At 61.9% G+C, this 23,895-nt stretch overlaps 1 protein-coding gene across 10 annotated transcripts in view; it reads right to left on the reverse strand.

Moving 5' to 3' along the window:
- Window positions 1-23,895, reverse strand: part of ADCY7 (adenylate cyclase 7) — a 56,398-nt gene that overhangs the window by 3,500 nt on the left and 29,003 nt on the right. For 7 of the 10 annotated variants that reach the window (XR_003904212.1, XR_003904213.1, XM_029926681.1 and 4 more), the window contains exons 2-23: window positions 21,531-21,874; window positions 19,575-19,778; window positions 18,365-18,526; window positions 17,452-17,601; window positions 16,961-17,109; window positions 16,062-16,173; window positions 12,896-13,023; window positions 12,569-12,727; window positions 12,260-12,392; window positions 8,701-8,892; window positions 8,516-8,550; window positions 7,953-8,036; window positions 7,654-7,726; window positions 6,174-6,271; window positions 5,293-5,377; window positions 4,809-4,934; window positions 3,972-4,052; window positions 3,067-3,260; window positions 2,129-2,219; window positions 1,631-1,786; window positions 1,018-1,164; window positions 44-148 (exon numbers count right to left, since the gene is read on the reverse strand). Coding sequence is in view for 7 of the 10 variants with exons in the window: in XM_029926681.1 (XP_029782541.1) it covers window positions 44-148; window positions 1,018-1,164; window positions 1,631-1,786; window positions 2,129-2,219; window positions 3,067-3,260; window positions 3,972-4,052; window positions 4,809-4,934; window positions 5,293-5,377; window positions 6,174-6,271; window positions 7,654-7,726; window positions 7,953-8,036; window positions 8,516-8,550; window positions 8,701-8,892; window positions 12,260-12,392; window positions 12,569-12,727; window positions 12,896-13,023; window positions 16,062-16,173; window positions 16,961-17,109; window positions 17,452-17,601; window positions 18,365-18,526; window positions 19,575-19,778; window positions 21,531-21,764 (2,898 nt within the window). In the remaining 3 variants the exon portion in view is untranslated. Of the gene's footprint in view, window positions 1-43; window positions 149-1,017; window positions 1,165-1,630; window positions 1,822-2,128; window positions 2,220-3,066; window positions 3,261-3,971; window positions 4,053-4,808; window positions 4,935-5,292; window positions 5,378-6,173; window positions 6,272-7,653; window positions 7,727-7,952; window positions 8,037-8,515; window positions 8,551-8,700; window positions 8,893-12,259; window positions 12,393-12,568; window positions 12,728-12,895; window positions 13,024-16,061; window positions 16,174-16,960; window positions 17,110-17,451; window positions 17,602-18,364; window positions 18,527-18,704; window positions 18,763-19,574; window positions 19,779-19,888; window positions 20,647-21,530; window positions 21,875-23,895 lie in introns of those variants that run through there. The other 3 variants (XM_029926683.1, XM_029926684.1, XR_003904214.1) reach the window with 3 other exon arrangements.

Here is a 23,895-nt window from a genome sequence, read left to right on the forward strand (position 1 = left end):
TAATGAGGGGCTAGGACCTGAGGCCACCAGCTCAGCTCAGTACCTGGTTCTCAGTCCCTGAAGTGACGCTGAGCCCCACAGCTGCCATGTATGTGCTGCCGATGGTCTTGATCTTCTCCACGCTGCTGAACTTGGGCTTTAGGAGCAGCTGTGGGACGAAGGGACACAGCCACATGGCCCAGCTGCCACCTGGGCCCACCACAGGGTTCCATAAGGGGTGGGGCCCCTCCCACCACTGGCGCTGCTGCTAACAGTTCTTCTGCTCGGCTTTGCCCTGTGAGCGGACAGCCGGCCCCCCACGGGACATGGGACACGGCCTCGGGCTTGTGTCCCCACTGCTCCTGTCGTGTCAGGCTTCCCTGGGGTTGGTCCCTCTGCCCCTCAGCCCCTCCTTGGGCTCCTGGGTGCTCCTGGTTAAGGAGCTGCGTCTGCCCAGCAAGGTCGATTGTTTGCAGCTGAGAATTAGGTCCAAACCAACTGCCTTCCTCTATAACGACAGAGTAGACTTGCTGGAAATCAAACTGCAGGAGCCCCTCCCCTCCTTATCCCCTCCCAGGACCCCCACGGGATGCCCGAAACTGCAGCACCCTGAACCCTCTGCGGTGTGCGCTTGCCTCTCCGCACATACCTACGAGGTTTAGCGTGTGCATCAGGCACAGTGAAAGATTAACAACAGAATAGAACAGTGTCCTGCGGTAGAAGTTACATGAATGGTCTCTCAGGAACTCTATTCATTCATCCTCCTGGGGAGGACGTGATGCGGGGTGCAGGCCTGGCCCTTGTGACATGGTGTCAGGCTACTGCTGACCTCACTGTATGTCAGGCGGAGGGTCGGCTCCTTCGGGAGCACGGCTGACCCGGGGACCGAAACCGCAGACAAGGGGCTGCCGAGTTCAAGGACCTAAATCTAACCTTCGCAGGCTGCTCCTCCCAAAGACAAGAACCAAACACTTACTGAAGAACGTGACAGGAAGGGCACAGGTGCATCTCCCGCGATGCGAGGCCCCCCCTCCCTACCTCGTCGAAGTCGGAGATGATTTCGTTCAGCAGACGCAGGCACTCCAGCCCCTCCTTGTTGACGTCGCATTCCGTGTAGAAGACTTTGAAGTCCGGCACGGACGCAAACATGACGCACACGCAGTCATAGGACTGATGGTACCAGTCCTGGGGCGGGGGCGGGGAAGGAAGAAGACCGCCTTATCCCACCCAGCCCCGGGAGGGGACCAGGAGCACACCGGATGCGGCTCCTCGCCGGCCCCACCAAACTCGGGAGGGGGCGCGGGGCAGGGGCCACGCGGCCTGGCTCACACGGAGGCCTGCTGGGGGGCTGTTAAAAAAGTAAGACTGAGTCCCCTGGTTGGTGCAGGGGCAGGGCAGGCCCAGGCTGCCGTCGGCTCTTCAGCACCCTGGGCCTGCAGGCTGAGGCCGAGAGCCCCTGGGGCAGGAGGTCGTCATGGGCGGAGGCCTGGCTTCTGCACCCACTGGCCTGCCACCTTAGCTGTGAAGCTGCTACCCGGAAGTGGGGGAGATGCACGGTCCCGTCACCGGGCCGTCCAGACTGCAGGCGCCTGGACGTCCGCCCGGCCCGCAGACTCCCTGCCCTAGTGACCCAGCCCCGCTTGCGCCGCACCTCATTTAACTTGTCACCGATGAAGTGCGCAGCCACGTGGGCCGGCAGGACGTTCTCCAGAAGAAGGCGGTTCACGTTCTCCATGGTTTCAAACTCCTCCTGTTCCTTCTTGAACTTTTTCTTCCACAAGCAGTCCAAGCGGCAGTAATAGTCAATCTGCAGACAGCGGGGACGGCGGGGACATCAGTGTCCTGGCCACAGTGAGCAGAGGTGAACGACACAGGCCAGAGGAGCACCTGGGGCTCTAACCCTGGGGGCCGTCCGCCCTTCCACCCCGTCCCTGGCAAATGTCTCCCAACTCAACAGCCACCTCCCAGTGGCCTTAGAACCCCAGTCGGCCACGACCCATTTCTCAAGTGGCCCACGTGACCAAATGTCCTGATGGGAGGTGAGGATGCGGGGACCCCTCCCCCAGGGCCCAGAGCTTCCCTACAGGGCTGTCTGCCCCAAGTCTGCGGCAGTTCCCACCGCACCCCAGCTCGCTCTCCTGGCCCGTACCTGTCTGGAGAGCATGAGGAGGGTGACGTAAAACAAGACCAGGTAGAAGTTGATCATCGCCTTCGGGTCCTTCCACAAGCAGTACGGGGAGCTGCTGGGCACGAAGGGAAGAGGCAGGAGTGATCCCCAGCCCTCAGAGGCAGGAGGCCTGGGGGGCCCCAGTGCTCGGAGCCAGCCCACGGGAAGGCGTGAACTGGACAGAGACCTCTGCCGCCCGAGCCCATGTCCTCATGGCGGAGACGCCAAAGAATGCCCGCTTGTACAGAAAAGCAGGTCTGGGACGTGTGGGGGCTCCCCGGGGCGCTGTCACAGCTCACACCTGAACACCAGGAACAGCCGCGGCAGAGTCTGGGGGAAAAGCACTCCAGGCAGGGGAGGGGGCGGCCAAAAACTCCTCCAAGTAAGTCGGGGGCTTCCAGATTGGCAGACGGGGTGTGCAGGTGCCAGCAGACCCCCGGGAGCAGATCTGGTTCTGGGTCCCCAGATCCCAGCCGGGCCCCTCTCCTCAACCCTGCCCCCTGCGGGGCCAAGAGCCCACGAAGCACCCACACACCAGCCCTTCCCAGGCTGCAGGTGTCAGACAACTGCTCTTTCCAGAACTCTGTGGACGGCCAGGACACAGCTCAAGGAGTGGGCCTGGACTAGAGCTGTGGCCACCACCCACCCACCCCCAAGGGGGCCTCTGTGAGACTAGGGGCATCCCCTAGAGAAGCTGCAATTGAGCCACGCTCTTCAGCTGTGAGCGTGCAGACCGGAGACCATGGCCTCCCGCCTCCCACTCTGTCACACGGGAGCCATGCCACCCGCCAGTCCCCCCCCCCCGGGCATCCGGTCCAGATGCAGCTGCCTCGCAGATGAAATGACACGGGGACCAAAAGGAGGTGATGCCAGGAAGCACCGTGGGGACGGGCGGGGGCAGGGAGCGCTGCAGGCCCCACCTGAGGGTGCCGTTGGTCTTGGTGAGGTTGGCCCAGCCGTTGCCGCAGCAGTCCCACTGCCAGCACGGGGAGATGTTGAAGAGCACCAGGTAGGCCACCAAGGCCACTGTCAGCAGCACGACCTTCAGCTCCAGACTCATCCGCAGGAAGACGGAGCAGGCGACAAAGGCCAGGATGCAGCTGCAGGTGTAATACTGGGGAGAGGGGTTGGCAGTCACCACGAGGCACCAGGGGTCACCAAGGAGAGGGCCTCCTTTACCCTGGCACACTGACCCAGGGCCCTGTCCCCGTCGCGGGGCCCATGAAGAGCCAGCATGTCTGCAGCACAGCTCTCTTGCCTTAATGACCTCCCTTAACAGAGCAGACGGCGGAATCTAAGTTTTGCTGTACTTTTACTTCTACTTGTGGCCAACAGACTCGTCTAAAGGAAAAAAGGCAGTCACTAGACTGCAGGTGGCATGTGGACTGAGGCAGAGACAGCAGTACACACACACCGGACAGCCTCCCTGCCTCCGGTCCTGCCAGGAGCTTGGCCTTCCCAAAATGCATCTCTGCCCACATTCCTCTCCTGCTCTCAAGATCATGCTGTGGCTCCCCACTGCCCCCAGAAGAGACACCAAACTCCCCAACGTGACACTCATACCCTCCCCCCATCTAGGTCAAACCTCCCCCTGGCCCCATCTCCCCACTGTCCCCCTCTCCTCCCCTCCCCGTGACACAACAGCCCGAAGTGCTGCTGGCCCCCACGCAGCTCTCCTCACTGTCCCCACTTGACCCCCCTGTCCCTTAACCCTCCTGCGCTTCAGAGACCAGCTCCGGATTCACCACCACCCGAATGAGTGCCCTCAGTGTCCCGAGCTGTGGGGGGCAGTCCCGGGGGGCGGGGGGCGCCGTGCCGCACTCACCGGGAGGAGCTCGCACAGGGCCGGCTCCCTGCTGCCCACATCCTTCCAGCTTGTCTGGTTGCCCGGGAAAGGCATCAGCGGCTACGGAGGAGACAGGCCACCGTGAGGGGCGGTCAGGCACCTGAGACTCCAGGACCCGCCAGGGCCCGGGCGCTGGGCCCTGACTCCCCGGCACAGTCCTCAGCTCCACAGTGGGGAGGGGTGTGGGGGAGAGAAGGGTGTAAAGTGAAGACACGCGCACACTGTCCCCAGAGCATGAGAGGCGGATGGGGGGGGGGGGCAGCTGGAGAAGCTGGGATCAGCCCGGACAGTGAGCCCCCTTCTCTCAGGTGACACGGAGTGTGGTGGTCACAGTCTCCAGGACACGGAGACACCCTGGCTCTAGGTGTCAGAGCCGGGAGGACCGGCAGGGACAGGTGCTGTGTGCAGCCCTGAGCGAGCGAGCGAGGCCTGAGAAGCAGGGGCTGTGTCCTCCCCAGCCTGTGTCCGGGCGACAGCCCCGTAGTGAGAAAACCGTCTCAGAGAGGAAGCCGGGGCCTGCTCGGGACCACGGAGACGGTCGAGGAGGCGAAGCACACTGGTGGTTCAAGACACTCATGGGGCCGGCCACGTAGGCTCTCCGGGGGCCCCAGGTGCTCAGGTGCAACTAGGCCGCCGTGGGGAACCTCCCGGAGCCCACCCGCCACACTTGGGGCGGGAGGGGGGAGTGGCTCTGGATGCAGCTCTCAGGAAACGGGATGATGGGATCCGAGAACCGGAAGCTTCCCAGGTTCAAACACTGGCTCCCTCCACCCAGGAAGTGTGCACAGGCCCACCTTCCCCACCCCCAGCACCCACCAGGTTGACGATGGCGATGCTGAGCAGGCTGCCGATGGTGAGGACGGCCAGGGACAGCCGCAGCAGGGGCTGGGTCTCCACCCTGTCGGAGATGGCCTGCAGCGTCCCTCGGGCCGGGCAGCACCGCTGTGGAGGCACGGGGTCAGGGGCCGGCGCCAGCACCCGGACAAGGAGCCCACCATCCAAGGGCCCCGCAGATGCTAGAGACTGTCAGCAGGTGCGCTGTGCCGTGCCCAGCCCAGGGCTCAGCACCCATGGGGCACATAGACAGAAGGGACATGCCCACCCTTCGGGCTGGGGACAGCCACAGCCGCTCAGGGGCCACCAGCAGCCTGGGAAGCTGGATGACTGGGAGGAGGGCTCAGCAAACTCGTCAAGGAGAGAGCAGCAAGGCTGGGCACGGAGGGCTCCAGGGAAGGGTGCAGGCAGTGGGAGGGCCGTAGGGGCAGCACCCGCCGGTGCCCACTGGGGCTGCCCCACTCACCAGGAACTCGTGGGCAAAGCACAGGCTGAGCACCAGCCCCAGCAGACAGGCCACCAGCCCGAAGGACACACCCAGGGCCGCCGTCCTGGAGAGGAAACCTTAGTTCTGGGGACCATCTATCCGTGCCAGGCCACAGGCATGCTCCCCTCCCCAGCACCCCAGTCCTCCAGCTGCCGGCCACCTCCTGCCCCTCCCAGACTGCTGTCCACACCCGGTACAGGGGACCTCTGAGAACTGTGGTCCGGCCACCCCAGCCACAACACACAGGGCACAGGCCACGTGTGTAAGGAAGGGGTGGTCACGCAGACTTTAGGCTCCTGTCCAGCAGGGGAAATGGTTCTCATTTAGGCACAGACTAACCCCAGTTCTAGCAGACCCTTTGGCCAAACCAGCCTTCCAGAAACCAAGTAGCTGGCCTTACTCCTTCCCTGTGGTCTCAGCCCCCCGACCCCGCAGGGCCTTTGAGGCAGGAGCATGAGTCTCCGTGGCTCCTGTCCTGGCCACGCACTCGGATTGGGCACTAGGCCCTCTGAGCCTCAGTTTCCCACATCTAAGAGTGCGATGCCTACGAGCCTGCCCTTCCAGGAGAGCGAATGCCTCAGGCCACGGTGGCGCACGGGAAGGCCCACAGGGGAGGGGAGGGGAGAGGAGGGGAAGTATGGGGGCGGCAGAGTGGGGAATCCTGCAGCTGGACAGTCAGTGAAGACGAAAGTAAGCGCCAACGACCCCAGGTGTGTGGCCACAACCCGGGCCCCGTTTCTCAGGTCTCAAAAGCCAGCCCCTTCCTCCTGCCAAGCAGCTCAGGCACGTTCTCCGGTGGTCCCTGCAAGGTCACGCCTCTCCCGGCCCGGCCTGCTGGGGTCCCGACCGCCCCGACTGACCTGGGCATGAGCAGGACATGGACGAGCAGGATGCAGACAAAGACGAGGCTGGCGCAGGCGAAGTAGTGGCGGGCCCGGGGGATGGGCGCCAGGCGGTACTGGGGGCGATGGTGACGGTCAGGGTGGCAGAGGCCCCACCCGCAAGGCCCCTTGCTCTGACCCCTTCATCGCCTGCCCAGCTCGAATTAATCACCTCAAACACAACTCACACTGTCCTTGAGTTCCAGGTGATGATGGAACATGGTCATGACCGAATAACCTTCCTGAGCTCCAGTGGGCATGACTCCTCACCCTCCAGAGCCTACCGTGCCCCTCCCCTACCCCACCCAGGGGCTCTGACCTGATTTCCCAGGTCCCTGGAGAGCCCAGGCCCCAAGACTGTGGGCGGGAACCAACTCTGAGCTCTCGGGCTGCTGGCGGGTTTGTCCCTCCCCACCAAGGAGTGAAGCCGGGGCTGCGCCGCTGGCTAGTGCTGCCACCCCTCTACACCGGGCACAAGCTCATGGTCTCCAGCCATAAGGGCTCCCACCACAGATGAGCAAACTGAGGCTGGGATGCCCGGGCAGATCAGTCAACTCTTGATGTTGGCTCAGGTCATGATCTTCTGGTCATGAGATCGAGCCCCACACTTAGTGAAGAGTCTGCTCAGGATTCTCTCTCTCCCTCTCTGCCACGCTCCTACTCAAGCTCTCTTTCTTTCTCAAAATTTATAAAACTTCAACCAACCAACCATCCCAGAGGCTCAGAGAGTCCGGCAGCCCACCCAGGTCACAGCGCTGGTTGGAAGGCTTGCCAGGCAGGTTTCCCGATGGCCATACCTCCTCCACACCCCGAGTTCCTCACCTAGGGGGCCCCCAGCTCAGGGAGCCCCCACTAGAGAGAGACCCCCCCAGTCCTGGAGGCTGAGGAGGAGAGAGGGTCCCGCACTGGCCGCACTGGAGTCCAAGGGTCTGTGAAGCAGGCAGCAGCAGCCACCTTGTCCCATCACGTGAGGTTTCAATGACACAACGTGCGACCTGGGACATTGCCAGGACCCAGTAGGCGCTCCATAAACAAACAGTTGGCAATGGTACAAGAGCACGTTGTTGTGCAGCCGGAAAGGAGAAGCACTTTCAGCCTCTTTCAACAACGGTACTAAGCTGGGGTCTTTTCCTAACTAATTCTAAGGCCGATACTGTGAGACGGAGGCGGGCCCTGACCCTTAGCAGCGGGGCTCCTGGCATTGGAAGGGCGCCTCTCCCAGACCCGAGCAGGGGAATCACTGACCGGGCCAGTCAGGGTGAGGCCGGCAGGAAGAGAGTCCGAACAGGGCCAGGCTGGGCGCCCTCACCACGACCAACCGGGTGACTCCCCACCACCCTCCCTGAACAGGCGTGGGAGTGCCGGCGGTCCCACGACCTTCACCTCCACACCGCCCCCCCCCCACCCCCACTGCCAGGCCTCGGAGCCCTCGCTCCTGGGGCTGCTCAGGGGCCCTCACCTCCCGCTCGAAGCCCTTCTCCAGGAAGATGGACCCGAAGGTGTAGAAGTCATCGGACTTGGAGCAGCAGGGCCTGGGGGGTGGCAGACCCAGGCAGTGAGACATGGGGCCTGGGGGACTAGGGGGGACCCACCCTCGGGAGGAGATGGGGGAGGAGACGGGGCCCACCCTCAGGAGGCGAAGGAGCCACCGTGGACACAAGTGGAGCTGGGGCCCCAGGCACAAGGGTGCAGGGTGGGCCTGGCCAAATGGGGACCCCCACCCGAGGGGGGCGGGCCAAGCAGAGGCCTCAGTCTCACCTTGTGGAGCTGAGCCCATCGATGGCCGAGAGGATCTCCTCGTCGTTCGAGTCGTCCTCAGACCGCCCCCTGGGGGACGCACTCCTGGATTGGAACACACAGCGTGTCACCCTAGGACCACAACCTGCGCGAAGGCAGGCGTGTAGACGAGAAGCTCACCCAGCTGGGTCCCCAGATGCCTGCAGGAGGGCCCGGGGACACGGGAGGGTCCCACTGAAGCCTAGAGAGGCCCAGTGGAGGCCCGCCTCAAGCAGCATCACCCAGCTGGCCAGACCTCGGCCCCCAGACTGAGGCCTCTTCTGCTGAACGCACACAGTTCCCTCACACCAACCCCACTGACCCGGCCACAGGGGGCTACACAACTCTCTTACTGTCACATTCTGATTCCTAGAAACGCTTTGAGCCACGCCATGGCAAACTCCCTGGTCAGGGCAGGGCCTCTCAAAGCTGCCCTCCTGGACAAAGGATGGTCAAGGCAGCCTGCCTGGGGGAGGTGACGGGGCCAGGGCTTGACCAGCAAAACAGGCCACAGGTTGCCGGAGAGGAGGGCACAGTGCACGTACCTGTCAGGGGCCCGGTGGCGCCGCAGGGGAATGGCCTGGAAGGGAAGGGAAGGGAGCAGGCACCCGTTATTCTGCAACATGGGACCCCTAAGTCCGTCCCAAAACTTGGCCTGGGCCTAGCATCCCCCGCACTCTCAGATACACAGGGCAGGCAATGAGCAGTCTGGGGGGGGGGGGGGTCCTACCTTGGGCCTCTGTCCGTTGGGGACAGGGGTCTCGTTGCTGCTCACGCTCTCGCGGTGGTTGAGGTGTGCAAAGGGCCGCGCGGCCCCCCAGGACTCGAGGTAGCGGGTCATGCGCACAGATGCCCGCATTTTCAGGGCCGCATCCCCCTTGGGCTTGGGGAGGTGCTGGCTGGGCGGGGGCAGCTGCTGGCTCTGCAGACAGACACACACAGCCTGTCCAGCCCCTGCCCCTCAGCCCAGGAAAGAGCCCCGTCCCGGCCCTGCTCCCCCCTAAAGCCGACTGCTGCCCGGAGCGCTGGCCAGGCTGGTGGGGAGAGAAAATGGCAGAAACACTGCTGGGTCTGCAGTCTCCTTGGGGACTGGCTGCAGCCCAGGGGGCCCTTCCGCTGGGTTCCAGCCCTGTCCTTCCCAGGCAGGCGGGAGACTGGGGTTCACACGCCACTGCGCACAGCCCCTCAGGTCCTTCCTATGTCCCCAGGGAAAGATCAGGCTAAAGTCCTAAGCCCTAAGGCCCCACTGGGCCTGTGAAGCTCTCTGGAACCAGACACTGTCCTGGGGCCTGAAGGCGCACTGGCCTCTCCCCGCGGGGACACCTTGGGGAGACATCGCCCAGGAAAGCCACAAGCAGCCCACCCTGCCACCCGCATGTGGCCAGCACATGTCCTTCCTGCAGGGACAGCTGCAGGAAGAGGAGTGTGGGCCAGGAACCCGGAAAGACGGGGCGCCGGCCAACCAAGGGGCCAGCCCCACCCCTGGGCCCGCATTCCAGGGCATTCCCCTCGTGTGGCCCCTGCACCATGGGAGGGGCTGTGACTTGCTGCGGGCCTGCCACGGCCGTGTCAGGGTGTCGGAGCCAGGCCCTGCCTCCTCCACGGCCCCCTCCCCCACAAAGAACAACAGCTGGGGACCTCTCGGCTGGACTGGAAAAGGGGGAGAGAAGAGAAAGGGTGCCAAGGCCACCACACACAAGCTGGGGTCATCTGCAAGTCCGCCTTGCCTGTGACAGTTCCTGCCCTCCAGGAGTCCCTGTCCCCTTGGGTCCCTGCAAACACCCACCCGGATCAGCACCTACAGCCACAAACACTTGCTGAGCCACAGGCGGCAGATTGCCTGGAAACTTCCAGCCTCCTTTCGGGACAAACATTTTTAAACCCTGAGCTATGTCTGTCTGCCCCGCCGGAAGGAACAGCTGGAATCCGGCCTCTGTGAAGAGTCCTAGGGTCCCGAGAATGTGCTGCACCCCGCAGAGAGCCACCAGCCCTGGGCCACACTCTCTGTCTGCCGCCCCTCCACAGGTGGGCCACTCCGCCCACAACGCACCTGGCCGCTCAAGCTCAGGGTCGCTAGCACTTCTCAGATGCCTGGGTTCCCCAGGAAATAAATGTACTAAAGATCCATCAGCTCAGGGGTGCCCGGGGGGCTCGGTCGGTTAAGTGTCCGACTTCGGCTCATGCCATGTTCTTGCAGTTCATGGATTTGAGCCCTGCGTTGGGCTCTGTGCTGACAGCTCACAGACTGGAGGCTGCTTTGGATTCTATGTCTCTCTCTCTCTTTGCCCCTCCCCTGCTCATGCCTCCCCTCTCAAAGATAAACATTAAAATTTTTTTGTTGAAATAAAAAATAAAGACCCATCAGCTCAGAGTAAAAATGCACCTATTCATAAGAGGAACCGGGGGTGGGGGGCACCTGCGACCTTCAGCGGCCCACAGGTGACCCCCCCCCCCCACTGCCACCTGTGGACACTTCTGTCCAGGTGTTCTCACACCTAAGAAATGGTGGCAGGCAGAGCTCACAGAGGCCCAAGTGGGGTAAGGACATCCGGGGCCACAACAGGAGGCGCCCCTGACCTGGCGTGCCGTGGCCTCTGCACACATACGGTTGGGTCTCCAAAATACGTCACGGGGGTGGGGGCGGGGAAGAAAGCAAGGAACAGCAGGGCGGGGCACGCTGCCGTGGGCTTAACGAGGGCGGACAATCATCTCTCCGTCTATTTATGCGTGCACAGCCTGTCTGTGCAAGGCCCTCAAGAAATCCAAAGGCGCTGGTCCCCTTTCGTGGGGACATGCCGGCTGCACACAGCACGTAGGGGAAACTGTCCACAACACCCTCTTCCTGCCTTCTGAATCTTTTTTTTTTTTTTTTGCCTTCTGAATCTTCAACTCTGTGAATGAATGACATTCCACCAAGATGGAGGAAGGCAGAGCTGCTGGGGAAAATGTCAGATGCCCACCGAGATCCTGCCCAAAATGTGCTCATGCTACAAACATCTTCTTCGCCATTTATGTGAGACCCAAGCTCGACCAGGAGCCCCACAGTGGCCAGGCTGGGCCGGCAGCCTGGTGGGGCCGTGCCCACCGTGGGCCTGCAGGACCGGCGCTCCGCTTCACCCGCTCACGGGCTCTCGAAGCACCTGCTCGACTGCCAGGAAACACTCATGCAGGGATTGCAGCCTGGAGAAGAGGGGGCCCCGCGCCGGCCCACGTGCAGCTCAGGTGGGCAGTAAATAAGCAAAGAGGACAAATAAATAGGAACATTTGCGACAGAGCGGAGAGGGCAGGGGGCAGAGACGGCAGCAGTTGCAAGGGTCCTGGGGTACAAAGAGCCTGGGCAGTGGAAGGACAGGGGCTGAAGGGCACTCAGGAGGGGGGAAGGGGAGGGTAGAGAAGGGGCCTGGAGCTGTGGGTACAGGGTTTCCCCAGATGCTCACTCAGCATCCACGGCCCACAGCAGGGGAGAGAGGCTGCTGACCAGTACCCCTCCCTGAGGAACATGAGCAGGATGACCCCCCAGGGGCCTGGGAGGCTCACGGGCTGGCCCTCTGCTCTCCCCCAGACTGGTGGTCGGGCCAGCTCCAGGACAGCCAAGGCTGCAGGGAGAAGGAGCTGGAAAGAGCCTGCCGTGGCCGACATTCTTGAGCCTGTCCCAAGGATGATTCACCGAGGCCGCCAGACGAGCTGGCCTCCCGCGGCAGGAAAGAGGGGCCTGTGTGGGCGCGGCGCGGGGCCAGGGCCCGCCGGCCTGACGGCAGCCTACCACCTACCCCCCCACGGGGGCCTGAGGAAGCAGGGGTCACCACCTAGGCAGCCACTGGGGGCAGGACCCAGCACCCGCCGAGGCCCCTGCCAAGCGGCCCCTGGCCCTCCCCTGCCTTCCTGAGTCTTAGCCAAAGCACATTTTACAAATGCGTCTTTTCAAACTCTAGGAAGTAAAGCACCAGTGATTATCATTTCTAGAATGTCTATGAGGCGCCCAGTTGGTGGGAGTGCCTCGCTCAGACTAGCTCTTCCTCCTCCTGAGGTAGGTACTGTTGTTATTCCAATTTCACTAAGAACAGTGAGGCCCCGAGAGGCTGCCTGGAGCCTAGAACATGCTCCGTGATGGGGTGCTCACTCCCACCCCGGCAGGCGGCTACCCCGCGTCTCCACAGCCTGGAAGAGAAAAGCACTTCCCCCTCCACGAGGGTCTTCCCCCCCAGGGCGCAGAGCCTGCTCCCCAGCACAGCGCCGGCTCCCAGGGTCCTCGAGGCAAGACCCTCCCACCCCCTCCTGAGCCCTCGTACCCGGGGGTCAATGACCAGGTAGGTGCGGATGTTCATCTCCCTCAGGTGAGGGTCCCGCTGCTGCCCGTGCCCATCCTCCACCTCATAGGCCTTGTCCAGGTGGTTCAGTGTGGCCTCGGTGATGTGCACCCGGCTGGGGGGGACAGGAGTCAGCAGCGGGGCCCAGGGGAGGCTGGCACTCACCGGGGTGGTGGGGGGCGGGGCATGGGGGGGGCAGCGCGAGGTCAGCACTCCCATCTCTGACCCCCTCCCCCACCCCCAGAGGTGACCCACAGCCTCCGACCCCGCCACCGTCCCGCTAAGCCTCACCCAGGGACTCCGGCCGCCTCCATCCTGTTGGCCAGAGACACATCATGGGACCACACGTCATACTGCCACTTGCGCAGCCCGATGACACCACACAGCACGTTCCCCGAGTGGATGCCCACACGCATGCTGATGTCCACACCTGTGGCCTCTCGCACCTGCCTGGGCAGAGCAGGCCAGTCACCCACGCCAGCCAAAGCTGCCGAGGGACCCGGGCAAGCCACGGTCCCCTGAGCCTCAGCTTCCTCATCTGCAAAATGGGTACAATGCCTTCCCTACCGTGTGTTGGGAAGCAGAAGCCGGTGCCCCGATTCTGCCCAGGGTACCTACTTAATCGCCTCACACATGTCCAGCCCCATCTTCACGCAGTTCCGGGCATGGTTGGGCAGGGACACAGGCAGGCCCGACACACAGTAATAGCAGTCGCCCAGGATCTTGATCCGCATACACTCGTTGGCCTGCAGGGCAAGGCAAGCAGGGGCCTGGTCAGCAGACAGCTGAAAACTGGGGTCCGCACATGCCAGCCCCCTCCTCATACCCTCCAGAGTGAGCTGCACTCCTTCACAGCCACCTGGGTGCCTCTGGGACAGACAACTGTCTTTGCTTCATCCGGTCACGCAACGTTGAAAAGTCTGTGAGCTCGCTGCCCTGCCCCTGGCACCGGAACACACAGTGAGCAAAACAGACACAAGGCCCCACCATGTGGGGCTCACACACCAGCGGTGGTAAGTGCCAAGGATAAAATGGAGGGCTGGGAGGGGAGAGGAAGTTCCCGGAGGCCAGAGAAGGCCTCTCAAAAAAGGCAACATTTGGTGAAGACCCAGAGGAACCGAGGGAACAAGTCAAGCCAGTATGTAAGGAAGAACATTCCAGGCAGATGAAAGACGAGGCTTGTGCAAAGGCCCTGAGGGCAGAAAGCTGTTGGCTGTAGTGGAAGGAGTAGAGGAGATGAAGACAGAGGAGACAGGTGCCATAAGCCAAGGGGTCCACACGTGTCCAAGTGACCATGGGGGGTGAAAGGCAGCAGGGTCGGGGAGTGGGGAGGGAACAGACAGGGAAGATGAAGGGAGTAGAGAGGCTGGGCTAACATAGGAAAATGGCCCCAGAGGGGAAGGGGGGCCCAGGCAGGCCATCTGTCAGCCCTTGGCAAAGGTGGCATACATACCAAGGCCTCGGGGGTGGGAGTTTAGGGACAGTGAAGGAGGAGCCACAGGCCAGCCCAGTCCCCAGCCATACCCCTCAGGGAGCACTTAGCAGGCGGCCTTGCCCTGTGGCTTCTGGTGGGGAGGAAAGCTGGTGCACTGCTTCCCAGCTCCCTCCCGCACGGTCCCAAAAGGCTGGCTCACCTCCTGGAGCACAGGTGTCCTCTTCCTCCATATCGGGAGCCTGTTCCCTCCCATGCCCAGCCTCAGTGACCACCTAGGGCACCGTCCTTCCCACACGGTCCCTATACCCACCACGGCTTTATGAGCAGTCCCTTTTCTAAACCTTCTTCCAATGACCTCATTTGAGTGAGTGCCAGTTGTTTCCTGCTGGGCCCTGGCTGCCAAGGGATGGGAAGACAGTGGCTTTTCTAGAAAGCAGCAGGAACCTTAGAGAGGCCTGGAGGCCCAGCCCGAGGCTCAGGCTCAGGGCTCCAGCCACGTCGTGTCTGCCCTGGACAGGCACGGCGCTGCCCCCAGGAGCCAGGCTGCCCGTCAGGGACTTAGGGGAGCCCACACCCCCTGGCCGATCCCCTACACTTGACATCAAGAAACCGGGGAGGCAGTGTGAGCATGTCGGGGGCGGTGGGGTCCGGAGCCCAGGAGCCCAGATGCGGTGCAGGGGCCTCTGGGAGCGTCAGCCCTGGCTCTCGGGAAGAGGACACGGATCCAGAATCTGCTGTTGGGACACAAGTGTGGGGCCAGCCACCGGCTGGAAGGCCTCCTTCCCCGTCTGCACAAAGGGCCTGCCTCCTGCACCTGCCACAGAAGGAAGATGGCGCCCAAGCGGATACGGGAAGATCCCTGGGCTCTGTGGCAAGGAAAGGGCCCCTGTGACTGGAAACCCAGGCCGCTGGCCCACATGGGGCCCAACTCCTGGGAACTCCCGCCTGCTGGTTTAAGAGATGTCATCCGGAGGAGGCTCCAGAAGGAAGCCTCTGACTCACTCGGTCCACAGCACCCCGAGGGACGGTGCTCCAGGGCACCCCTGCCAGCAATGTCCTCTGGTGGTTTGGCCACCCCCTGTGGTGGCCATGCCCTAAGATGGGGGCCACTCCCGGGGGGTCCAGTCCCTCCTACAACAGAGCAGCTCTGACCGCGAAAAAGTCTTCCTGCTTCGGGGTCTGGACTCACCTCCCATCGGGTCCAGACCATTGGTTCCCCACACACGGAGTCACCCAGAGGCACATAAAAACTCTTCCGGGTGTAGGCACGAGTGTGGCCATCTTTTTTAAGCTTTCAACCTGGCTCAGATGTGCAGGCAGCAGAGACAGCCCCTGCCTTCAGGGTTAACAGGTCTCTACCACGGGGCCACCACTAAGCCTGTCCTCACCGGAAGCTGGGCTGGCTGCTCCCAGGCCCCCCAGTTTCCCTGCACCCCCAAAGCACATAGCATACAGGCTAGGAGTATTCTGAGGGCAAACCCAAGGGCCCCATTTGAGCTCAAGGCTGCCACCTGGCAGGTCTCAGGGCCATTTGGTATGTTAATGAGTAACAGCACACGCATACACATGCGACCCTCCAACCCCCCAACCTCCCCTGGTCCCAGCGCTGCTCCTAAAGACGAACAGTGAGGTCCCGGCCCAGCCCTGCCCAGTCTCCAGACCTCTCCCTGCTCAGCCATACCCGGGAGACCCTCCTCACCCAATGTCCCCCCCGCCCCTGGAAACTGCCATGTTCCCCAGGGTCCCCAGATCACGTTCTCCTCGTCTCAGCCCTAAGTCTGTGCACGTCTGACCCTGGGCCTCCGTCTCCCTCACCCTCTGCCCACTCACACTGAGCCATGTGCATTCCAAGGGCCCCCAGGGCTCCATTCTATTCCAACCGTTTGCACATGCTGTTCCTTCTGCCCAGACCGATCCTTTTCCTCTTCAGGGTCTCAAACTCTGACGTGCACATGGTTCACTGGCAATCTTGTCCAAAGGCACACAGTGGCTGAGGCCTGGCATTGTGCACAGTCCTCCCAAGGACCCTGGAGAGACGGGCTTCTGATGCCCTCAGGGAGTGTGGTGGAGCCATCTCCTCCTCCAGGCAGCCCTCCTGAACCCCCTCTGTGCTCCTGAGCCCCTGTGCACCGCCCCCCAACATATACTGGCAGTCTCCCCGCTGGCCTCACACTCTGGAGACAGGATTCTGGCCGCCACAGGCACCATTCAACCCTCACCGCAGAGCACTCAGAAGTGTTTGCTGACTGAATGTTAAAAGTCAGGCATCCGAACACCCATCTCAGCACAGCACCGGGCACATGCCACCCCTGGGGGCGACCGGGGTGGCACAAAGGCCTGCGGGCTCACCTTGGCGATCTGGTCGAACTTGCCGAAGAGCTCATTCAGCATCACCACCAGCTCTTTGGGGGAGCAGTCGCTGGCCAGCCGCGTGAAGCCCACGATGTCGGCATAGAGAATGCTGGGGGTGGGGGTGCAGCCAGAGGGTCAGAGCCAGGTCCCTGGAAGCCCCTGAGCCCCCGCCAGCCCTGATCCCAGTCGCCCCAGCCTCTCCTCTGCCTCCACAGGGACAGGAGAAAAGCTCGGGGCCATAGAGATGAATTAATGCTCCAGAGACTTGGCATGAAGGCAGAACACGGCACGCCCCAGAGTCGCAGGGCCGTTGAGAACTGCCACCTATCACTGCAGACCCCAGGACGGTGCTGTCGCAGGCACCTCAGGATGTCCTCCTCCCTCCCCACCTCTGCACAGCCTTCAGAACTGAGCCCCTGGTGAGATGGGAGTCCGTGCTCCATCAAGCTCCACGCCCAACACTGACACACACACACTGCCCTTGTAGGGCTCCCATTCCACAGATGAGCAAGCTGAGGCTCTGGTCCAGGCCTACTTTGAAGCCAGAGCTTCAGTTGGCACCAGATCTCCCAGCTCAAAGTCCATGACTTCCAGACCAGCTCACAGACAACCTCACTGAGGCTGGTCAGCCAAGCAAGGTTCCGTGGCCACTTCAAATCTGCCAAAGATGGCTGTCAGGACCAGGTCACCTCACCTCTTTTTTGGGGGGCCTGTGGCCCCTTGAGGATCACCCCTGAAAGGACCCTCTCTTCCAAATAGCCCCACTTATACACGGAGCTTTACAATTTTAGGAGGCTCCTGGATCTCTCCCGACACCAGTCTGGTTGGATCCCACCCCCTGGGGAAACTGGACTGAGGCCCGGATGCACCTCCCCCCAGCGCCCAGTGGGACCCACCTGACATTCTGGTGCCGCTTGACGTACAGGCTGTGGAAGTTGTTGTCGGGCATGTAGCGGCGGTCCCCGCGCTCCTTGAGCCGCTCAATGATGGCCAGCTTCATGCCCATGGAGATGTGGGCAGGCAGCACCGACAGCAGCAGGTTCTCCTGGGCACCCATGAAGACGGGCAGGGGGGCGTGAGGCCCTGCCCAGGTGACCCGGCTGCTGTTTTCTCTATGTTCCTTCCTGCTCTGCCCACAGCACCCTCCGTCTCCACTGGCCTGTGTCCTGCCACCAGCCTCCTGTGTCCCCAGCACCCCCCCACCCCGGGGTGAGGCCTGCACGGGTCGACCCATGTGCATGCTGTTCAGTGATGTCTGACATCCACAGAGAAAGGACTCAGGACATGGGGACTGGGAGACAGCCAGGGAGGGCTGGGGAGAACCAGGGAGGGCTAGGGAGAACCGGGGAGGGCCGGGCTGGGGCTCTAGAAGAGGCAGGGTCCACACCTGCTGGCGCTTCTTGACACGCAGTTTACGACGGATCTGGATGCACTTCACGGTGTAGGTGAAGAGGTCTCGGGGGGCGTCCTGCATCTGGTGCTTGTGGAAGGCACCCGTGAGATTCCCGCACAGGAAGATGACGGCATTGGCCAGCAGCTGAGATCGGGTCAGGGGCGGACTCAGCATTTGGCCTGGCCCGTGCCCCCGGGGTAGCAGCCCCCTCAGCGGGCTGGTGATGGCACCCCATCCCCCTTCTCTGACCTCCAGCCCACTCGGGCTGGCACTCTTCCCAGACAGGCAGGGAAACTGAGGTCCAGACAGGTGCTGGTCCTCCAGAGCCACTGTGACTATTAAACCAGGTCTCAGGGCCTTCTCTGCAGCCACGGGGCTGGGGCCCCAGAGACCTGGGAAGCAGAAGCGCATCATCTCACAGAGCCCAGAGGACACACAGAAGGCTTGGCGCCCTGATGGGTGCCCAGAGCACCGGCTTCTGTCTCCCAGAGCTAACACCGGGCCTGGCCCAAGGGAAATACACCTGCTGGCCACAACCGACTGTGAAGGTTTCACTCAATGCAAAGACACAAGACAGGGTACCCGGGATACTCCCAGTCCTGTCAGGACAGGACTCAGCAGGTGACAGTGAGCTACACAGCGGTGCACTGGACCCAGGAAGGAGGGCCAGATCCTGGGGGACAGCACAAGCCAGCAGCAAAAGGCCACAGGGCATGTCCTCGCTCAGGGGGCCGGCTTCCCTAGCCACTGGGAGAAAGCCCAGCCTGGAGTCCATCTGTCTGCAAACATGGCACCGAGGCCTCAGGCCCAACTCACCCCCCCACCCCGGGTCTCTGTTGCCCTGAGGCCCGAACCACAGCCCCTGCCTCCACCTGCCCCACTCCCGGACCCCTGTGCCCCTCCTCACCTGCAGCCCCGCCCGGACGCTGGGCGTCGTGAAGGCCCCCATCAGGGCCCCGAGCGCCAGGAGGTGGGAGACGCTGGAGACCACCCCCGCCACGACAGCCCCCTGCATGCTGAAGGGCAGCAGCGTGTATGCCACGAAGACGATGAACAGGAAGAAGGGCACCTGGGGGCGGGGCAGCGTGAGGCTCAGGGACGGCCACGCTGCCCCAGACCGAGCTGACGTGGGGACCCCTGCAGCCTCTCATCTTCTGGAGATGGACTCCCGAATCCTGAGCCCTCCGCCCCCAGGGGGGCCCCTTCCCCTCCCAGCAGTGAGAGACGGCAACAGACTGGTCACGGACCGAGAAAAAGCCGACTCCTGCTTCTGGGTCAGACCCCGCCCAAAGCATCCTTCATTTCCTACGAGTTAATGTGTGATATGAGCCACGGTCAGGCCGCCCCAGGAGTGAGGCTCCAGGCCCGTGACCCAGGGAGCTCCCGCCTGGCACCCACTGCTGGGGCGCAGGAGGGGTGATTGCCGGAGGCTGGGGCAGGGCCGCCTGCGCCCGCCCGCCCCCAGCTTGCCCGGCCTCCGCATGCCCAGCCCGCGTGTCCGTGTGGGCACTCCACATACACCAGCCCACCAATCAGACGGCACCCCCACTTGGTGAGAGTGACCGGCCAGGCCCATGTGACTCCAGCTGGAGAGCTGCGGCGGGTAAACTGGTGGGAGGGCAGCCTAGGGCCTCTGCGGCATCTGTGCCCGACCTGGGGACGGCCCGCCTGGGAATGAAACGGCACAGAGGAACACAGAGCAGAGGGCGGTGGGGACAGGGCCACCCTGCTGGAGCCCCAGGACTGGCGCCCTCCCCCCGCCCCAGCCCTTCCTGGGCACCCGCCAGTCTGTGCCTTTTTCCCTCTGTGAGCTGGAGTTGGGTCATTTCCGACCAAACAACGGTCCACCTGCAACACTCCAGCCAGACATCCACGGGGACACTCTGCCCAGTTCAGCCATCTCTCCAGCTCAGAGAGTGGACGGGACACGATCAGCCCGGGGCCCACCCTGTGTGACAGACCCGCAGCCAGTGGGAGGAGGAAGGCTCAAGGCCAGCACACAGAATGCAAGCCCCATCTCCAGAAGGGACCTGATACCCAGGGAGGGCAGGAGTCGCTGGGCGCAGAGGCTGGTGGCATCCCGCCCCCAGAGACACAAGGGCCCCCCGCCCTGTTACCTGCGCCCCCACGTGGGTTGTCTTTCTCCATGAGTCGAACACCAGCACGTAGCCCAGCATCATCAGGCAGACCCAGATGAGCAGCGCCGAGGCCCTGAGACACCTCCGGACAAGGCACTCCACATACACCAGCATGTAGAGGACCACGAACACGGCGAGTGTGAAGAAGGTCGTCCCCAGGATAGTCTTGTGTCCAGAGGGGTCCTGGGCCGGGCAAACATACACAGAAATGCCTCAGCTTTCCCCAGTGAGGCACCGCCTCCTCCAGGAAGCCTGCCAGGCTAGCCTGTCCAGCCTGTCCCAAGCAACGTCACCTGTGTTCTCCTCTACATGGATGACATCTCTGCTCCCTCTAAACACCAAGCTCTTCCTCACCTTCGGGCTTTGTGTTGTCTTGGCTAAGGTTGCCTTTGCCACCACCTCTCACCAGTCGCTCGCCGTGCAGCCCCGAGATCCTGCACAGCCCGTCCCCATGATGCTACCAGTCCCCAGTGCTCCCCATCAAGCCTCCTCCGTTCCCAGGGTGCTCTGTGCAGACCTGCGGGGGGTAGGGGGGCGCAGACAGCACCAGAGGACAGGAGGGAAGCCATGGAAAGCCTCCTGGCAGAGAGACCACTGCTGCTGTCTGCTACGTAATGAATGAGGTCTAGGAGGAAAGGCTGACCAAAGTCATCCCAGACAGGAGAGCTGGAGCACAGAGACAGAGGTGTGACACTGGGAGGTGGTTAGCAGGAGAGTCACAGCTGGGACAGCACCAGTTTCCCCCAGGAGACCAAAGCTCCATGGGCACAGAGGTTGATCTGGGGGCCAGCACACAGTGGGCGCTCAGTAACCATTTGTTGAATGCAGAAGCCAATGTCCTGCGGTTTCTAGCCACAGATACAGGCAGCACGGACAGAGCACCCACTGAATGCTGGCCACTGTCCCATATCACTCTGTTAACACCCTGTAGTCTCTGGTGTTTTCTTCTAGAACTCTGCTGCTCCATACAGTGGCTACTAGCCACATGTGGCTACTCAAGATTAATTTTACATTAATTAGAAATTCAAGGGCATCTGGGTGGCTCAGTCAGTTAAGCATCCAACTTCAGCTCCAGTCATGATCTCAAGGTTCATGGGTTTGAGCCTTGTGTCTGGCTCCATGCTGACAGCACAGAGCCTGCTTGGGAGGCTTTCTCTCTCCTCCTCTGCCCCTCCCCGATTCATGCTTTCTCTCTCTCTCAATACGTGAATAAACTTAAAAATAAAAAATCCGTTCCTAAGAGGCACCTGGTTGGCTCAGTCAGTTAAGCACTGAACTCTCGGTTTTGGTTCAGGTCTTAATCTCACGGTTCATGGGATCAAGCCCTGCATCAGGCTCTGCACTGCTTGGGATTCCCTCTCTCCCTCTCTCTCTCTGCCCTTACCATGCGGATGCTCGCTCTCTCAAAGAGAGAGAGAAAGAAAGAGAGGAAGGAAGAAAGGGAAGGAGGGAGGGAAGGAGGAAGGAAAGCAATTTATTTTTTTAAAGATTCAGCTCCTCAGCCACACAAGCCAGTGTCACGTGCAGTGGCCGTGGGGGGGCAAGGCCTCGGGCAGAGATGGCAGTCATGGCATCTGCATGGAAAGCGGTGTTGAGAAGGACTCCGAGGCCACAGCCGGGCTCCAGGAGCCGGAGTGCTGGGAGGAGGGAGGAAGCCATCAGAACCTAGGTGTTCAGGAGACTCGAAGTTGGTTTTGGAGAGAAGGGAGGGTGGTTTACTCGGCCAAATGAATGAAGACCGCACGCGAAGCACCCCGGACTTCAAACTTAAATTAGAATTAAAAGCGTATCTTCTACAGCCTCACGGGGCTCCTGGAGCACTTCACAGACGTGGACCGTGTGGCTGAGGGAAGTCTGTGACCTTGACCTTCCCCAAGGCCTTGGCGGCACAGCGCGGGCGCCCAGCCCCAAGCCTCCCACGGCCGCCACACTCACCCCGCAGACAAAGGCGATGACGATGAGGGCGACGCAGGCGGTGACAGCCACCAGCAGGAGCGTGAGCAGCAGCGGCCCGTGCTGGCTGGTGAGACGGTACTTCTCGTAGAGCCCATCCTGGCTGGGGCCCTCCTTGCCCTTGTTAAAGAAGTAGTGCCCCTTGGCCGGCATCTTCCGCCTGCAGCTCCCCCGCCCTGCCGTCCTCTCGGGAGACCCCGCGGCTGGGGGCAGCATCGGTGGGCAGACGCCCCCGGTGGGCCGAGGCCTCCAGCCTCACTCAGGGCACCACCGGCCTCTTCCTACACGTCGGGGCCGGGCTCAGCACATGCTCCAGGGCCTCAGCTCTGCGGAGACACAAAGCAGACCCGGCTGGGACCCCGGCCTGCCAAGTCCGGGGAGGATCGGCACCAGGTGCGAGCAGGGCCAGGCCTCACGGCCCCTGGGTCTGAGTCATCGACCTGGGCCCATGCCTGACTTCCAGGTTCTGTTTAAGGCGCTGCGCACAGGGCCGCTTCCCCAGAACTGCAGCCCACACTAGCCACACGTGACTAAAGTTAACTGGATTACAAATGAAATTCTGGGGTGCCTGGGTGGCTCAATCGGCTAAGCCTCTCACTCTTGGTTTCGACTCAGGTCATGATCTCACAGTTCATGAGTTCGAGCCCTGTGTGGAGCTCTGAGCAGACAGCGTGGAGTGTGGAGCCTGGAGCCTGCTTGGGATTCTCTCTCTCCCTCTCTCTCTGCCATTCCTCCCTGCTCATGCTCGTGCTCTCTCTCTCTCTCTCTCTCAAATAAGCTTTAAAAAGTGAAATTAAAAACTCAGTCCAGCCGTCACACCTTGTGAGTGCTCAAAAGCCACACACAGCTAGTGGTTATTATATACAGTGGCACAGATAAAAACCATTTCTATCATCCAGAAGCTTCTACCACACATCTGTATAAGTCTGACTGTTTGACCTGCCCAGGGAGATCTCCAGTCCAGCCCAGTGCATCTTTGTGTATACCAGGAGGCATGGATCAGCCTTCACCCCTTTCTTCCACGCGGGCATCCAGTGACCCCGGCAGCCTCTGGAAGAGCCACCATTCTCTCCCTGAGGCGTTCAGTGAATCCACCTGTGCAGTAAGTCAGGTGGCCGTGCGCGTGGCGTGTGGGGTTTGTTTGCAGGTCCATGAGCCAAGACCACGCCACCCGATTACTGGGGCTCCTTCGTGAGCCCCGAGTCAGACCCCCACGCCTGCTACACCCTGACCACCCACTTTGCATTCCACCTGCGCTAAGCCTCCACGTAAGACTGCATGTTTTTAATACATTTTTTAAATTTCCACTGACAGGAAGCTGGGAAGCTTACAAGCTCCACTACGTAGAAATGGAGCCCAAACCTCAGAGAGGGAGCACAGGGGACCCTTTATGACAAAACTGAGAGCGGATGACAGGATAGGCTCCCTCTTTCACAGCACCATTCACTCATTTGCTCATTCATTTATTCCAAAAAGGCAGCTAATCGTGCCTCTGGCCCCCTGGGCCCACTCCCTACCTCCTGTGTGCCCGGCAAGCTCTCTCTCTCCCGGGAGCTCCCAGTCCCCAAAGAGAGAAAGTTACCCCAAAATGGGCAATCCCTACATGCAGGGACTGAGGCCCACAGGCAGCTGCCATGTCCCCTGCGGGGACCCTGTGTCACAGGAGCAGCCCTGGACCAGGAGTCCAGGCTCCCAGCATCCTCCAGGCCTGCCTGAGAGACCAGAACCCGAACAGGGCTGGTGGCAGACGGCAGAAGGGACGTCACATGTGGGAAGCTCAGGGCAGTCATGAAGGCCACAGATGGCCACTGGCAAAAGCTGTGAAAGGAAGAGTCCATATCCCCAACAGGCAGAAGAACTGGGTACCCAGAGTCCCAGAGTCCGCAGAAGCCCCCAGAGAGTGCCCGCCTTGGGTCCGGGAGCCACCTCAGGCACTGGGGGTTCCTGTTGCACAAATCCCAGGAACAAAATGGGAAAATCCCTTATTTAGGGCTGAGGGTAGGAAGCTCTTTGCCAGGGGTCCCGGACCTCCCGGCTCCCTCTGGGCCCAGGTAGGCGTCTACAAGCCCTGTTTAACCCCGGGCCACCCTGCAGGGGTTGGGCCCATGGCCACCAAAGAGCCCAAAGCGCTGAGGCAAGTGGCGAAGCTGATTTCCACATGAAATCCTGACTTATGAATGATGGCGGCTAATGAAATCACCAGAGCTGTGCTGCCCACTAGTTTACAACCTCTAAACCGACACCTACCACTCTTCATTCCCCACCAGGAATTTCTGGAGTCGTAGGCACATATGTCTAGCCCCGTGTTGCGGGGTTCACACAAGATCAGGCCCCCGTCCTGAGGAGC

The sequence above is a fragment of the Suricata suricatta genome, chromosome 16 (genome assembly GCF_006229205.1).
Source record: "Suricata suricatta isolate VVHF042 chromosome 16, meerkat_22Aug2017_6uvM2_HiC, whole genome shotgun sequence".
Taxonomy (NCBI): domain Eukaryota; kingdom Metazoa; phylum Chordata; class Mammalia; order Carnivora; family Herpestidae; genus Suricata; species Suricata suricatta.